Source organism: Lepus europaeus, chromosome 10 (genome assembly GCF_033115175.1).
Source record: "Lepus europaeus isolate LE1 chromosome 10, mLepTim1.pri, whole genome shotgun sequence".
Lineage (NCBI taxonomy): Eukaryota > Metazoa > Chordata > Mammalia > Lagomorpha > Leporidae > Lepus > Lepus europaeus.
Window position 1 is genome coordinate 103,091,168 of NC_084836.1, and position 16,230 is coordinate 103,107,397.

Below are 16,230 nucleotides of genomic sequence, written 5' to 3' on the forward strand. Positions count from 1 at the left end.
GAAAGCTGGTGGATGCTCTCCTTCTGGAGGTCTAGGTATCTAAATGCTAAGGAGGTAGCCATTGAAATTGAATGGGAAAGAAGGACCAGTTATAGATCCTGGGAATTTTTAGATCCAGCTAAAAGAAACAGAGATTTCCTAAGCCTCTGCCCTGTGCTAGGTGATTTATGTATGTTACTTAGTCCTCCTCCTAAGTCTTTGGTAATAGCTCCTATTTGTTAAGGAGCTACTTTGTATCTTTTTCTGCTCTAGCCCAGAAGCCCAGGTTCTATCTGTGGCTTTTTGTCCTCTTGAATCTCATTGCCAATTTTTTTTTTTTTTAATTTTTATTTGTTAAAGACTTATTTGGAAGTCAGAGTTATAGACAAAAAGAGGAAGAGACAGACAGAGAGAGAGATCTTCCATCTGCTGATTCACTCCTTAGATGATTTCAGTGGCCAGCGCTGGGCCAGTCTGAAGCCAGGAGCCAGGAGCTTTTTCCAGGCCTCCCACAAGGGTAGCAGGGGGCAAAGACTTGGACCATCTTCCACTGCTTTTCCCAGGTCATTAGCAGGGAGCTGGAATAGGAGTAGAGCTGCCAGGACTCAAACTGGCACCCATGTGAGATGCCAGCATTGCAGGTGGCAGCTTTACCCTCTGCACCACAGTGTTGCCCTCCACCTTGCCAATTTTGTTAAACCCTTCAGCAGAACCTGAATCTAGACACCCATTCATAAGCTACCTCTACAGTTGTCTAGTAGTTAGGAATGAAGACTGTTGTGTTGGAAGAGAATTGGTGCTCTGCCCTTTGTTATGACCTGGGTTTCTGAACACACAGTTCTTCAAGGGCTACCTGAAAGGAGAGCACAGTCGCCTTCTTGGTCTTTGGCGGGAGGTGGTGACCTTCCGACGCCACTTCCTGGAAATGAAGTCAGCTACTGACAGGTCAGTGTGGGGATTAAAGGGAGGAGATTGCCCTACCAATTCTGGACTCATGGCAGTGCGCTGCTGTGGAAGGCGGGGATCAGGTGTGGGGCTGGGTGGGTAGAAGGGTTGGTGTTGATGGGTTCATATGACTTTTCCCTGACCTGCTCTGTGGGCTTATTGGGCCTGATCTCCACGCTCCCTTCCCGGCCCCCACTGGAACTCACTGTTTTCCCTTGCTTGTGCTCAGAGATCTGATGGAGCTAAAGGCAGAGCATGTGAGGCTCTCAGGGTCTCTGTTGACCTGTTGTCTGCGCTTGACTGTGGGAGCACAGTCTCGGGAAGCCAGTGGATCTGGAAGAACGGATGGGAGCGAGCCAGCCCAGCTGCTGCTCCTACTGGCCAAGACCCAGGAGCTGGAGAAGGAAGCACATGAGAGGAGCCAGGAGTTAATACAGCTGAAGAGCCAAGCGGACCTGGAGAAAGCTGAGCTTCAGGATCGGTGAGGTGGCCTGGGGTCCCAGGAGGGCTACGCTGAGGGGAAGCCGACTCCTTTAGAGAGTTAGGGATGGGCAAGGGGATGTCAAGGACATTTTCACCGTGAGAGGGGAAGGAGATGTGTCAGGAGGAGTCTAGTCTGAATCCTGATGTCACAGCTGGGGCTTGTCACCAGCCTCTAACCTCAGATTGTCTTGCAGCTCAGTCTCTTTCCTGTTGATTTGTAGAGATAGCTATGACTCTGGCCTCTACCAACAGCAAACTCAGAACAGCCAAGCTCTTCCCTGCCTTTGTACATGCTGACCTTAGCCTGGCACGCCTTCCTCTTTACTCTCTCGGCCTTATCCTTTAAGGCAGGGGTGGAGAACCTCCGACCCATTGGCCATAAAAGGCCTGTGAAATTATCTGGTCTGGCCTTACCAAGGCAGCTGCAGGCAGGACTCAAAATTCAATAAATTTGTAGCTAATTTTTAAATTGACAATTTTGTATGGCCTGCAAATGATGTTATAAATGCCCAAATGGGCCTTGATGGAGAGAAGGGTCCCCATTCTGCTTTAAGGCATACTTTATGTGTCCATCTCTTTGTGAAGGCTGAGTCTCCTACCAAGTCACTTTACCATTTGTTATAGCATGGATCTCACTGATTATTTTGTTTCCTTTTTTGTTTTGTTTTCTGGTTAGGCTATTTTGTTTGATTGTTCATTGTTTGATTACAATGAAATAGAATGTTTTAAAATGATGATAAGAAGGATACAGGCATAAGCAGAGAGTACTATTGAATCACAGGGCAATGCCCCTGAGTAGAGTTTGTGTTGCTGGTATACATAAATTGCAAGACTGTTTTGTTCTAGTTTTGCACTGAGGTGCTCAAAGGTGGAGAACATGTCCTAAGTAAGCTTTACCTCTCTAGTACTCTGTCTGTAATATAGTAGACAAAATAAATGTTGAGTGATCCAATAATTAAATGGCCATATATGAGTTAAAGCTCATAGAAATGATATAGAATAAAAATATTAAGACTTCCAAAAAAAACTTTTAAACTCCTGGATGATAGGCATTCAAGAAATATTTATTTGGCCACCTATATTAAACCAGACACTAAGCTCCAAGATGTGTTGTGAGGTTATAAAGCTGTCTGGAATTTCACTGGCCTTTGGGTTGATATCGGGGAGACTGACCATAGTCTCCCTCAAATTGCCCCTCCTTTTTCCCTATCAGAGTCAGAACCTTGAGCTGGAAGGACCTTGGGACTATCCCATGTGGCAATACTGGTGTTCTTATTGGCTTCAGGGTGCTTGACTCCAAGATCAAGCGAGGCCTGGAGGGGCCTAGGCCAGGGCTTTTCTTCAGCTCTTGGGCCCCCAAACACGTGTTCCAGCCTTGAGAAGTGGTAAATCTCTGCATGTGTCTGAGTGGCTTTTGGCTTTCCCCCAAAATCAAGACTCCAGCATCATGTGTTATGCAGGGAGAACGGAGGGCTGGGGGCTCCCAAGGGGTTCTGAGGGGGCTGCAGGGGGAGTGTCTGTGTTGGGGTAGGGGTGTGTGACAGAGTAGCTCTGTCCACATCCACAGCCCACCCAGCTGACAGTGCTCTGCTCTCTTTAGGGTGACTGAGCTCTCTGCTTTGCTGACCCAGTCTCAGAAGGAAAATGAAGATTATGAGAAGATGGTAAAGGCTCTGAGAGAGACAATGGAGATTCTGGTACATGATCCTTCATGGGGAGAGGAGCTGGGAGTGGACCTGTGGGTTCTGAGTCCTTTATGGCCAGATAATGCAGATGACCAGTGAAATGTGCCTTGATGAACCCTCTAAAGCTAAAAATAAATTTTCATTGAATCTGAAAGTTAGTTAACTTACTCATTCAGTAAGTACTATTAGCTGTCTGTTCTCCCAATTGTATTCCTAGGGAAAGTACAGTGTCCCTTGCAAGTACAGAGACATAGACGTGCAGTGTGTCCTTATCAGAGAGAGGTATGTACATTAGCAGATACACTGGAAAATTAGCAAGCCCTCAGAAAGGGGATGTTTGGAGAGATTGAGAATCTAGTTATCAGAAACGGCTGAGGAATATAGCGTTGTGTGTCCTGGAGAGCAAAGGCTTGAGGAAGACGTTATGGCTGCCTTCACGTAGCTGAAGGACTGTCATTGGGCGAGGCAGAGTGACATGCTCAATGTTTTCCAGTGCAAAACCGAAGTCAGTGGCTACAAGTTAGAGGATAATAGATTCTGGCTCATAAATGGTGTTCACTAGTTGAACAGTCTGTCTTGTGGAGTGAGCTTTTGGTTTCTCACCTAATATCTGCATGGGATTTTATCAAAAGGACTAATATTGGACATTGGAAAATCTGGTTTGATTCTATGTTTCCTTTCATCTCTACAAATTTTTAGATCTCTGATTTTAGGTAGGCGCACAGCCCTAAACTTGTCCCCTATGTTGGGATCAGTTGGGAGTCAGACTTGTTTGTGACTTTTTAATTGCTTTCTGTCAGGAATTTGCCAATTCTGAAGTCTACAGGGTTCAGATAATATAAATGGTGAAATGGGTTGTGTTGGGTTGTAAGAATTGTTGTTTTTCAGTGCTACAGAAATGCCTCAGTGTTAAGGAGACAGTGAGGAGTGGCAGGGACCGGAGGGCTCTGAAGAACCAGTGTCTCATCTAGTGGTGGCATCTGCTGTCCACCTTTATTAAATATTACAGTATAGCAATTGGGGCTGAATGTGGCAGTTTTGTTAATTTTTCTTTCTTTAAAGATTTATTTTTATTTATTTGAAAGGCAGAGTTACAGAGAGAGGGAGAGATCTCTTATCTGCTGGTTTACTCCCCAAATGACTACAGTGGCCAGGACTTGGCCATGCCAAAGCCAGGAGCCAGGAACTTCATTCATGTGGGTGCAAGGGTCCAAACGCTTGGACCATCCTCTGCTGCTTTCCCAAGCACATTAGCAGGGAGCTGGATCAGAAGTGGAGCAGCCCAGACCCAAACAGGGTCCTATATGGGATTCTGGCATTGCAGGTAGTGGCTTAACTTGTTACACCACAACGCTGGCTCTGACTTTGTTAACTTTTTGAGAGAAGCCAGGAGCCAGAACTCCATCTGGGTCTCCCATGTGGGTGGCAAGGACTCAATACTTGAACCATTACCTGCCACTTCCCAGAGTGCTCATAGGCAGAAAACTAGAATCAGGAGCAGAACTGAGACTTGAACCCAGGCACTCTGATAACAGGATGCAGGTGTTCCCACCAGTGTCGTCACTGCTGTGCCAAAACACCTGCCCCTGGACCTAATGAGAAGAAAGCTCAGAAAAGCAGTTGCCTACGGTGACCGCCTCAGTAAGTGAGAACTCTAATCTAGGCAGTCTGATTTGGAGCTCATCCTCATTTCATCAGAACTTTTACAAACACATCACATTGTCTTCAGAGTCCCTGGACAACCGTCATCGCTCACGTGTAGTGAGGGGAAGGTGGGTAGGCAGAATAGACAGAGTAAGACTGGGTAGTTTGGGGTCTGGAATTCTACATTCTCCTTTGAGAGTTTGGCTCTCAGGCTTTGTTCTGTTCCTTGTTCAGGAGACAAACCATGCAGAATTAGTGGAACATGAGGCATCTCTTAGTAAGAATGCCCAAGAAGAGAAGTTGTCCTTACAGCAGGTGATCAAGGACATAACCCAGGTACTGGTAAGCCTCCTGGTTGTGGTAACCAGGCTGTGCCCTGCCCTTCTCCCCAGGCCTCCGTGCCTCTCCATCATGCCTTCATTTCCAGACTCAGAGGTGTTTGTATGTCTGCTTTCGTGGGGATGAGTTCTCTGAGTGTATTTGAAGATGAAACCCTAGGGCGTAGTTCAGCTTTCGTGTCCCAGCAATGCCTCGTGGACGGGTCATCTTTTCTGCTGCCAGTTGCACTTCTCAGGCCACAGACAGGATCCTGGCCTTCATTCTGCGATAACCTCTGCCTCCTTCATTTCTTCATTTCCTGTCCCCGAGGGAGTGCTCTAGTCTTGTTGCTTATCCTAGTTTTGGGTCAGCAAAGGTGAAGGGACCAGCTTTTGTTTGCTCAGATAACCCATCCCTCTGCACCAGGGAGAAGACTTGAGAAGGAAAACTTCAGGTTTGTCCAGGCTGGAGTGTGGTCCTCTGGAGTGGACTCCAGGCCTTGACCAAGTAGGTGGTAACCCCACTGTGTTGGGTTTCAGGCCATGGTGGAAGAAGGGGACAGTGTGGTGCAAGGCTGTGGTCATGAGAGCTCCTCAAGCTTGGACTTGAATGGCTTCTCCCAGTTTGACTCCCAGGACCCAGACAAGGCTCTCGTTTTTGTGCGCTCAGTGCTGACTCGAAGACGCCAGGCCATGCAGGTGAGAACCCCAGAGTTCCTCCTCAGACAGCAGGGAGGGTATCTAAATTGATGTGTGCCCCAGCTTCCTCCCTTACTGTCTACCAGTCATAAGGCTTTTTTTTTTTTTAAAAGACTTATTTATTTATTTGAAAGTCAGAATTACAGACAGAAGAAGGAGAGAGAGACAGAGGGAGATCTTCCATCTGCTGGTTCACTCTCCAAATGGTTGCAATGGCTGGGGCTGTGCTAGGCCAAAGCCAGGAGCCAGGAGCTTCTTCCAGATCTCCCACGTGGATAGTAGGGGCCCAAGGACTCAGGCTATCTTCTGCTGCTTTTCTCAGGCTATTAGCATGGAGCTAGATCAGAAGTGGAGTAGCTGGGACTCGAACTGGTACTGCAGGCATATGGGATGCCAGCATTGCAGGCAGTGGCTTAACCTGTCGTACCACAGTACCAGCCCCTCTTGAGGTGTTTTGTCACTGTCCTCAAGTGCCCATTAAAATCTCTTTGTCTGCTCGATTGTATTTGTGGGTAACAGACATATTCTCCATGCCAGTGGCACACTTTGCATTGCATGCAATCTTTGCATAGTCCTGTGTACAGAGTGACAGCCAGAGCCTTGGGGGGTGTTTGGGGATGTACTCCCTGACTGGGGAGGTGCTAGGCACACTTAGCGTTTGAAGATGTTGAACTAAGACTGGGGCTGCAGAAACCTGATAGTCTCGAATCCCATCTCCTGGGCTGGTCCCATCCCTGTTCTCAGCTTGCCCTTGTTGCAGCAGCCCCCGTCCCCTTGCCCAGCCCTGTTTTCAGGTTTCTGTGTCTGTGCCTTGCCCTCGGCCTCGTGCTCACCCTCTGGTTTCTATTGCTGTCCCTCCACAGGACCTAAGGCAGCAGCTTTCAGGCTGCCAGGAGGCCATGGGCATCTTGCAGCAGCAGCATGATCAGTGGGAAGAAGAGGGCAGAGGCCTGAGACAGCGACTGCAGAAGCTCACGGAGGAACGGGACACTCTGGAAGGGCAGACTGTGGGCCTCCAGGGAGAGGTGGACTCTCTGAGCAAGTAAGCAGGAAGGCTGTTCATCCCGCTTCCACCCCGGTCTCCACACTCGGGCAGCCATCTGCTCCTTCCCATTGTGTTTTCGGTTGGCCCATCCCGTGGTGATCCAGGGCTATTCTGGGCTGCTTTGCTTTGTGTTCTGCTTCTTGCTGGGTTTGGGGTCTTTGTGATTATAGAAAAGTTTGCCACTCAAAAGGAAAGATGGGATGTGAAAGGAAACATAGTAGTCGCTCTTTCCTTCGACTCCCTGATGTCTGCTTTTAGCGAGAATTTTAGGCCCCAAAGCCTTTGCCCATCTCTGGCCTCCTCCTCCCAGGGAGCGAGAGCTTCTGCAGAAGGCCAGGGAAGAGCTGCAGCAGCAGCTGGAGGTGCTGGAGCAGGAGGCCTGGCGACTGCGAAGGGCAAATGTGGAGCTTCAGCTGCAAGGGGACTCTGCCCAGGGTGAGAAGGAGGAGCAGCAGGAGGAGCTGCACCTGGCTGCCCGGGAAAGGGAGCGTCTGTGAGTATGACCTGTCCCCTGCACGCTGAACCTGGCCTCCCTTCAATTCCACAGCCTCCTTCACCCACTCTCCTCTTGCACTAAAAGCCTGCTGAGCAGTGGGCTTGGATTTGCTCACGGCTCCTTCCTTTGCGGGAAGACGTGCAGAAAGCTCATCCAGACTTTGCTGGGCACCCACAGGGATGAGTGCAGGGAGGGATACAGAAAGGAGTAAGACACAGGCCCAGATCTCAGTGAGCCTGCAGTCGAGTGCAGAAGACAAACACCAGCGACTGTGACATGAGGCCAGGTGAAAGATGAGCTAGACTTTCGAGTTAGGTCCTTAGGGAGCATGAGAGTAACCGTTATCACTGTTAATCGGGGGAAGCTTTGTGGAGGAGGGGGTAGACTTTGAGCAGGCCCTCGACCTGTTCTGACTGGTAGAGAGTAGGACAAGGGCTGAAAGAACAGAGCAGCAACAAGGAGGAGGCAGGAAGGTTCATGGCCAGTTCTGAGTAGGCTGGGCTGCAAAGGGCTGCTGCTGCACATTCTGGGAAGCAGGTACTTAGGTCCCTGACACCCATGTGGGAGACTCAAAATGAGCTCTGGGCTTCTGGCTGCAGCCAGGCCCAAGCCCAGCTGTTGCAGGCATTTGAGGAGTGAACTAGCAGATGGAAGATTGATCTCTCTTATTCTTTCTCTCTTTCCCTTTTTTTTTTAAATTTATTTATTTTTTATTTATTTTTATTTTTATTTTTTCATTTTTGACAGGCAGAGTGGACAGTGAGAGAGAGAGAGAGAGAGAGACAGAGAGAAAGGTCTTCCTTTTGCTGTTGGTTCACCCTCCAATAGCCGCCGCAGTAGGCGCGCTGCGGCCGGCGCACCGCGCTGATCCGATGGCAGGAGCCAGGTGCTTATCCTGGTCTCCCATGGGGTGCAGGGCCCAAGCACTTGGGCCATCCTCCACTGCCTTCCCGGGCCATAGCAGAGAGCTGGCCTGGAAGAGGGGCAACCGGGACAGGATCGGTGCCCCGACCGGGACTAGAACCCGGTGTGCCAGCGCCGCAAGGCGGAGGATTAACCTAGTGAGGCACGGCGCCGGCCTCTCTTTCCCTTTTTAACTTTCTAGTTCTCACAATGCATTGGCGTTGTGGCATAGCCGGTAAAGCTGCTACCTCTGACGTTGGCGTCCCATATGGGTGCTGGTTGGAGTCCCAGCTGCTCTACTTCCAATCCAGCTTTCTGCTAATACACCTGGGAAAGCAGTAGAGGATGGCCCAGGTTCTTGGGCCCCTGTGCCCATGTGGGAGACCTGGAAGAAGCTCCTGCCTCCTGGATTCAGTCTGACCCAGCCCTGGCCATTGTGGCCATCTGGGGAGTGAACTGGCAGATGAAAGATCTCTCTCTCTTTCCCCCTCTCTCCCTCTCCCCTCTCTCCCTCTCCCCCTCTCTCCCTCTTTTCCTCTTACCCTCTCCCCCTCTTTCCCTCTCTGTAACTCTGCCTTTAAGTAAATAAATCTTCAAAAAAAAAAAAAGGAAAGAGAAAAAGACTTTATTTGAAAGGTGGAGTTACAGAGGCAGAGGCAGAGAGAGAGGTCTTCTGTCTGCTGGTTTACTCCCCAAATGGCAACATTGGCCACAGCTGAGCCAATCCAAAGCCAGGAGCCAGCAGCTTCTTCTGGGTCTCCCACATGGATGTAGGGGCCCAAGGACTTGGACCATCCTCATTGCTTTCCCAGGCACATTAGCAGGGAGCTGGATCATAAGGTGAGCAGCTGAGACTCAAACCATTACTCATGTGGGATGCCATCACAGCAGGTGGCAGTTTTACCCACTATGCCACAGCGCTGGCCCCGAAAAAGACTTGTTTTAGCAAGTAAAAGGAAAAGATCTGGTGAGGAGGAGAAATCCAGGATAAATGGACCCAACCAATCTGCAAATTCCCCTGTGTGGTGTCACAGAGCAACGACATTTAGAGCCAGGCAAAAGCCTGCTTTCAGTTATGGCTTTGCCACTGAACAGATCACTTTACTTATAAAATGGAGAAAATATTTACCTTGAAGGGTTGATGGGCAATCAGGATACTGGAAAACTCCAGGGTGGAGCCTGCCATGTTGGAGGTCTTCAGTAACTGGTAGCAGGAATGTATCTTCCTTCATATATATGTCTTCTACATTTAAAAAAAATTTTCATTTGAAAGGCAGAGAGAACTAGAAAGTTAGAATGGGAGAGAGAGGAAGAGAGAATAAGAGATTCATCTTCCATCTGCTGGTTCACTCCACAAATGCCTGCAACAGCTGGGCTTGCCAGGAGCCCAGAACTCAATCTGAGTCTCCCACATGGGCGTCAGGGGCCTAAGAACTTGCTTCCCACGATGTTCAGTAGCAGGCAGCTGGAATTGGAGGTGGAGCTGGGACTGAAACCCACACACTGCAGTGTGGGATGCAAGTGTCTTAAGGGGCCTCGTTACCACTGGGCCCAAAGCTTACCCCAAGATGTATCTTCTCTGTCTCTCATGTATTCCCCTACTCTTGTATCCTGGTTCCCTGCACATAGGTATGAATACTGGAAGCCTGAGGGACTGCTGTAAGGGTCATGACTTGTGCTAGGAATGATCTCCCATTAAACAAGGGAAAGGCAGACAATCTGGAGATAATCTGTGTTTTTATCTGACTTGATAATGTATTTATATGACTTAAAAGTCAAAATCTGGGTGGGCTTTAGGCCTAGTGATTGTGATGCCTACATCCCACATCAGAGTACAATACCCAGCTCTGGCTTCTGACTCCAGCTTTGGGCCAGTGTAGGCCCTGGGAGGCAGTGAGAATGGCTGGATTGTGTTCCTGGCTCCTGGTTTTGCCTGGCCTAGCCAGCTATTATGGGTATTTGGGGAATGAACCAGCAGATGGGAGCTCTGTCTATTTGAAAGTCAGAGTTACAGAGAGAGGGAGAGAGACAGAGAGAGATATCTTCCATTCACTGGGTCACTCCATGGATTGCTGCAATGGCTAGGGCTGGGCCCAGCTGAAGCCAGGAGCCTGGAGTTTCTTTTTTCTTTCTTTCTTTTTTTTTTTTTTTTTTTTGACAGGCAGAGTGGACAGTGAGAGAGAGACAGAGAGAAAGGTCTTCCTTTTGCCGTTGGTTCACCCTCCAATGGCCGCCACGGTAGGCGCGCTGCGGCCGGCGCACCGCGCTGATCTGATGGCGGGAGCCAGGTGCCTATCCTGGTCTCCCATGGGGTGCAGGGCCCAAGCACTTGAGCCATCCTCCACTGCACTCCCTGGCCACAGCAGAGAGCTGGCCTGGAAGAGGGGCAGCCGGGACAGAACCGGCGCCCCGACCGGGACTAGAACCCGGTGTGCCGGCGCCGCAAGGCGGAGGATTAGCCTAGTGAGCCGCGGCGCCGGCCATCTTTTTTCTTTTTCTTTTTTTTTTTTTTTTGACAGGCAGAGTGGACAGTGAGAGAGAGAGACAGAGAAAAAGGTCTTCCTTTTGCCGTTGGTTCACTCCACAATGGCTGCTGCGGCCGGCGCACTGCGCCGATCCAAAGCCAAGAGCCAGGTCCTTCTCCTGGTCTCCCATGCGGGTGCAGGGCCCAAGGACTGCACTCTCGGGCCACAGCAGAGAGCTGGACAGGAAGAGGGGCAACTGGGACAGAATCCAACGCCCCAACCAGGACTAGAACCCAGGGTGCCAGCGCCGTAGGTGGAGGATTAGCCTATTGAGCCGCGGCACCAGCCTGAGCCTGGAGTTTCATCTGCTCTTCCATGTGGTTGTCAGGGGCCCAAGCACTTGGACCATCTGCTGCTGCTTTCCCAGGCAATTTGGTAGGGAGCTGGTTGGGAAGTAAAGCAGCCAAGACACTAATCTGTGCCCAAATGGGATGTGGGCATCTCAGGCAGTAGCTTTACTGGCTATGCCACAACGCCGGCCCCTCAAGTATGTTTTTTAATATTTAAAAGTCAAAATGATTTTAAAACGTACACACAGAAAAGTCTCACTCTCATCTATCCTTTCTCCAATTTCCCTTCCTGCCATAGGTAACCATGTAAATTTATTATCTTTTTTTATTTTTCTAGTGCTACTTCATGCAAATATAACTATATATTCTTCTTTCTTATACTTTTTTTCTTGTACAAGTAACATTTAGTTTGGGGAAGTAAGACATACATATATAGTGTGTGTATATATAATAGGATATACATACTGTTTGATATATAATATATAGTTATATATATGTTACTTTATATATATTACTACATACATTGTTCTGCACTTTGCTTTATTCATGTGATATATTTTAGTAATCTTTAAAAATATTTATTTATTAATTTGAAAGTCAGAGTTACAGAGAGAAAAGGGAAGAGAGAGAAAATTTCTGTCCGCTGGTTCACTACCCAAATGGCTGCAACAACCAGGGCTGGGACAGGAGCCAGGAACTTCATCTAGGTCTCTCACATGGGCACAGGGCCTCAGGCACTTGGGGCATCTTCTGCTGATTTCCCAGGCCATTAGCAGGGAGCTGGATAGGAAGTGGAGCTGCTGGGACTCAAACCGTCATCTACCTGAAATGCCAGCACTGCAATTGGTAGCTTAACCCTCTATGCCACAGCTCTGGCCCTAGAAATATTTCTGTTTTAAGAGACCTTCCTGGGGCCAGTGCTGTGGCATAGCGGGTAAGGCTACCACCTGCAGTGCTGGTATCCCATATGGGTGCCAGTTCTAGTCCCGGCAGCTCTACTTTCAATCCAGCTCTGTGCTATGGCCTGGAAAAGCAGTGGAAGATGGCCCAAGTCCTTGGGCTCCTGCACCCACGTAGGAGACCTAGAAGAAGCTCCCGGCTCCTGCCCCAGCACTGGCTCGGGCTCCTGGCTTCAGCCCTTGTAGCCATCCGGGGGAATGAATCAGTGGATGGAAGACCTCTCTCTCTCTCTCTCTCTCTCTCTCTGCTTCTGCCTCTCTGCAACTCCGTTTTCAAATAAATAAATAAATCTTTAAAAAAAAAAAAAAAGAAAGAGAGACTTTCCACATTCTATTACATAGTAAAGATAATTATACCTTAGTTACCTTTTTGGGTGTTGCCATTCCCCAAGACTTTCTCTAGCCCCCTCTCCTTCCCATCTTAGTCAGGAGACACTGGTGGTCCTGGAAGCCAAGCAGTCACAGTCACTCACAGAAGTGATCACTCTTCGGGAAGCCCTGGAGTCAAGTCGTCTGGAAGGGGAATTACTGAGGCAAGAGCAAGCAGAAGTGACCGCAGCACTGTCTAGGGTGCGTTGGCTTCATCTACAATTGGCGGGTGGGCGGTGGACAGAGTTGTGTCCCCAGGGGCATGCAGCCTGCCTCATTCTTCATCTTCAAGCTGTCACTTCCTCCTATTTCTGTCCCTCCCAGCACAATCGCGGTATTGGAATTAGAATGAGTTATCTAACGTATCTGTCTGGTTATGTTAGTCACTTAAAAACTTCCACTTGCTTCACAGCTCTGTGATGCCACATTCAAAACCCTGTGCCATCTGCCCCAAACTGTGTTTCTAGCCTCCTCTTCCACCCCCAAACCCCACCCTCAATCTGTGTCCTTCACTCCTGCCACGTGGCATTAACTGTGTTCTTGGTGGTACCATGTTCTTTCATGACTGCGTATACTTTGTCCTTCATCTGATTGGCTTCTTTGTTCCCCCTTTTACTGCAGACCGTTCCTCATGTCTGAATACCCCACTTAATCATCAACCCCTCTGCAAGCATTTTCAACTGTTCCAAACTGAACTAATGCCTTTCAAGCCTTCTTTGAGTTTCCAGAGCACATTTATGGGTGTTTCTACATCCTGACATCTGTGCCTTGACTGTGGGCTCCTGTCTTCCTCCTCAGTGAGGAATGTGCCGCGAATGCAAGGGAGTGAAGTGCTGACTGATCTCTGCTCCATGAGAACAGCCGGCGTCAAGCAGGTGAATTGTTTACTGTTGCAGGAAAACTGGAAATAGGAAATGCTTCAATCTTCTTTGTTTTTAGGCAGAACAGTCGATTGCAGAGCTGTCAAGTTCTGAGAACAGCCTGAAGGCAGAGGTAGCTGATCTTCGGGCTGCAGCTGTCAAGCTCGGTGCCTTAAATGAGGCTTTGGCCTTAGACAAACTTGGGCTGAACCAGCAGCTTCTCCAGGTGAGTGACGACTTCTCTGGTCTCCAGGGTAGGGCTGGGCTCTGACTGTGGACAAGCCAGTGACAGAGGAAAGGGACTGATTCCCACAAGAGAGCAGAGCCCTTAATGGATCACCGCAGGACAGGTGAGCTTCTCAGTGTCATTCTGAAGTGAGCACAGGGAACATTCACAGTGCAGAGCAGAGCAAAGACTCTGAAGGTGGGGCCTAGCCATCAGAAATGTCACAGATCCACCTTGGGCGTCAGGGTGCGTCATCAGAGCTGGGAAGGAGCCCGTGTTTTCGGGAAAGAAGGCCGGATTCTTAGTCTATTAGGTGAGATAAGAACAGTCACCAGAAAAGGAACTGCTGAGGAGCCCGAGTCCTAACGAATCTTCTCTAAAGGTTGCAGATTTAACCTATTAGTGTACCAGGGAAACCTCTTGCTTCACCTGAGCTCAGAAATGTTCTAGTTCCATTATTCTGAATTCTTTGAAAGCAGGATTTTGGGTTTTTTGTCTTCAGTCCCAGCATCCAGTCCAGTTAGTACCTGGAATATAGGCTACAAATCAAATGACTTTTCCCCCCAACTCTATTAAAAGCTCACCTGTGTTCATCTTTGCAGACAGATTTATAGCTCTTTTGGATTTCAGTATATCCCTGAACCATAACCATTTGTCTTTGGTGCCCTGTGCCCTTGTCTTTTTGGTCAGTAGTTAGAGCAGGAGAACCAGTCTGTGTGCAGCAGAGTGGAGTCAGCAGAGCAGGCGAGGAACACTTTGCAGGTGGACCTGGCGGAGGCCGAGAGGAGCAGGGAAGCCCTGTGGGAAAAGAAAACTCATCTGGAGGCTCAGCTGCATGAAGCAGAGGAGGCCAGGGCTGAGCTGCAGGCCAATCTCAGGGGCATCCGAGAAGAGAAGGAAGAAATTCAAGAGAAATTAAATGAGGTGAGAAGACAAAAGTGACACGTCATATTAAGTTGTCAGGCATGCTCCCTGTGAAAGAGAGTTGGTGGCTCTAACCTCGCAGCCCTGGGGAATCCTGCCTCTGTCTGTTCTGTAGGTCACCAGTTTCTTCCTCTCAGGCACATCACCAGCAGGAAGCAGCTGCAGCTCAGCTGGAGCTGCTACATCAGGAGGCGAAGCGACAGGAAGAAGTGCTTGCCAGAACAGTGCAGGAGAAGGAGGCCCTAGTGCGAGCCAGGGCATCTCTAGAGGTACGGCTGCAGGCTGTGGAGCGGGACCGCCAGGACCTCACCGAACAGCTGCTGGGACTCAGGTAGGACCTAGACCCAGTTCAGCCAAACAGAGTTCTCAAGGCAAGAGGTGGCCATGCGACTAAGTTCTCAGTGTCCTGAGTCTGAGCGTTCAGAATGAGTTCTGAATTTAAACTTGCACCTCTAACTTCTCCAGGTAGCCAGTACTTAGAGCCCAACTCCCCTTATGGGAGAGTAGGTGGCTTGATGGGTAAGAACTCTTCCTGATTCCTGAATCTCACAGCTCTGCCAAGGAACAGCTGGAGAGCAGTTTGTTTGAGGCCCAACAACAAAATTCTGTGATAGAGGTCACCAAGGGGCAGCTGGAGGTCCAGATTCAAACTGTCACTCAAGCCAAGGAAGTTATCCAAGGTGAGAACCTAATGGGATGGGACACATTGCATTCCATGGGGTGGTGAGATCCAATAAGGCCATTAGAGGTCCTAATGAAGCCAGGGTCGGGGCCCCTGAGATGCACATGAAGACTACAGGAGAGGGAGAAATCTGTGAGATAAAAGGAGAGGGGCAGGTGCTCAAAGAGCTGATCCTGCCCCGAGTGTCTTAGGAGAAGTGAGGTGTCTGAAGATGGAGCTGGACACTGAGCGGAGCCAGGCAGAGCAGGAGCGGAGTACAGCAGCCAGGAGGCTGGCCCAAGCTGAGCAGGAGGGGAAAACTGCCCTGGAGCAGCAGCAGGTGGCCCACGAGGAGGAGGTGCGCCGGCTCCAGGAGAACTGGGTAGGTTGTGGGTGTGGCTGAGGGTGGGAGGAGAACTGGGTAGGTGGTGGGTGTGGCTGAGGGTGGGAGACGCAGATGCGGCTTCTCTTCAGTGGGCACTCCACCTGCGGATTTGGTCCAGATATTGCGGCTTAGAAGAGAAGAATTCAGACACCGAGGTTAAAATCTGGCTTCTAATACTAAATGAGTTAATATATGAAACTATGAACAGTTCTTAGCAAAAAATGAGCTCTATTTGTGTTAGCCGTGATTGTTGTTGCTTTGGTGTGTGCAAAGAATTAGAAGTGGACCCTTGGATGGAAGATTAGTAAACCGGCCCCAGGATATAAACGGGACAGAAGAATGCCTTAGATGCATTCATTCTTGCTTGATTCAGAACTGTGTTTCTTTTTTCTTTATTTATTTGAAAGAGTTACAGAGGGAAAGGGAGAGACAGGGAGATAGAGAATTTCTATCTGCTGGTTCACTCCCCCATGGCTGCAATAGCCAGGGCTGAGCCAGGCGCTTTTTCTGGGACTCCCACATGGGATTCTGGGGCACAAGCACTTGGGTGATCATCTGCTGCTTTTCCCAGACCATTAACAGAGAGAAGATTAGAGGTGGAGCAGTCCAGACATGAACCAGCGCTTCTATGGGATGCTGCACTACAGGCGGCAGCTTTACACACTATGCCTCCACACTGGCCCCTTCTTTTGTTTTTTAATTATGTAATGTTCAATTGCTTTTATTATGATTTTAGGTATATTTGGATTTATTCCTAATATCTTATGTTATTTGTCCTGCCTTGTTTTATCTTTTGGGGAAGGGAGATCATCTTTCTTCACTTCATTTAGAGAAT

The 16,230-nt window shown here is 49.2% G+C and overlaps 1 protein-coding gene across 12 annotated transcripts in view; it reads left to right on the forward strand.

The window, feature by feature from the left end:
• CEP250 (centrosomal protein 250) overlaps window positions 1–16,230 on the forward strand; it is a 58,868-nt gene that overhangs the window by 13,712 nt on the left and 28,926 nt on the right. For 8 of the 12 annotated variants that reach the window (XR_009867093.1, XM_062204101.1, XM_062204099.1 and 5 more), the window contains 13 exons: window positions 818–924; window positions 1,154–1,405; window positions 3,008–3,104; window positions 4,971–5,078; window positions 5,594–5,752; window positions 6,616–6,794; window positions 7,108–7,290; window positions 12,396–12,540; window positions 13,279–13,425; window positions 14,119–14,349; window positions 14,487–14,680; window positions 14,902–15,029; window positions 15,223–15,392. Coding sequence is in view for 11 of the 12 variants with exons in the window: in XM_062204101.1 (XP_062060085.1) it covers window positions 818–924; window positions 1,154–1,405; window positions 3,008–3,104; window positions 4,971–5,078; window positions 5,594–5,752; window positions 6,616–6,794; window positions 7,108–7,290; window positions 12,396–12,540; window positions 13,279–13,425; window positions 14,119–14,349; window positions 14,487–14,680; window positions 14,902–15,029; window positions 15,223–15,392 (2,100 nt within the window). In the remaining variant the exon portion in view is untranslated. The other 4 variants (XM_062204102.1, XM_062204106.1, XM_062204107.1 and 1 more) reach the window with 3 other exon arrangements.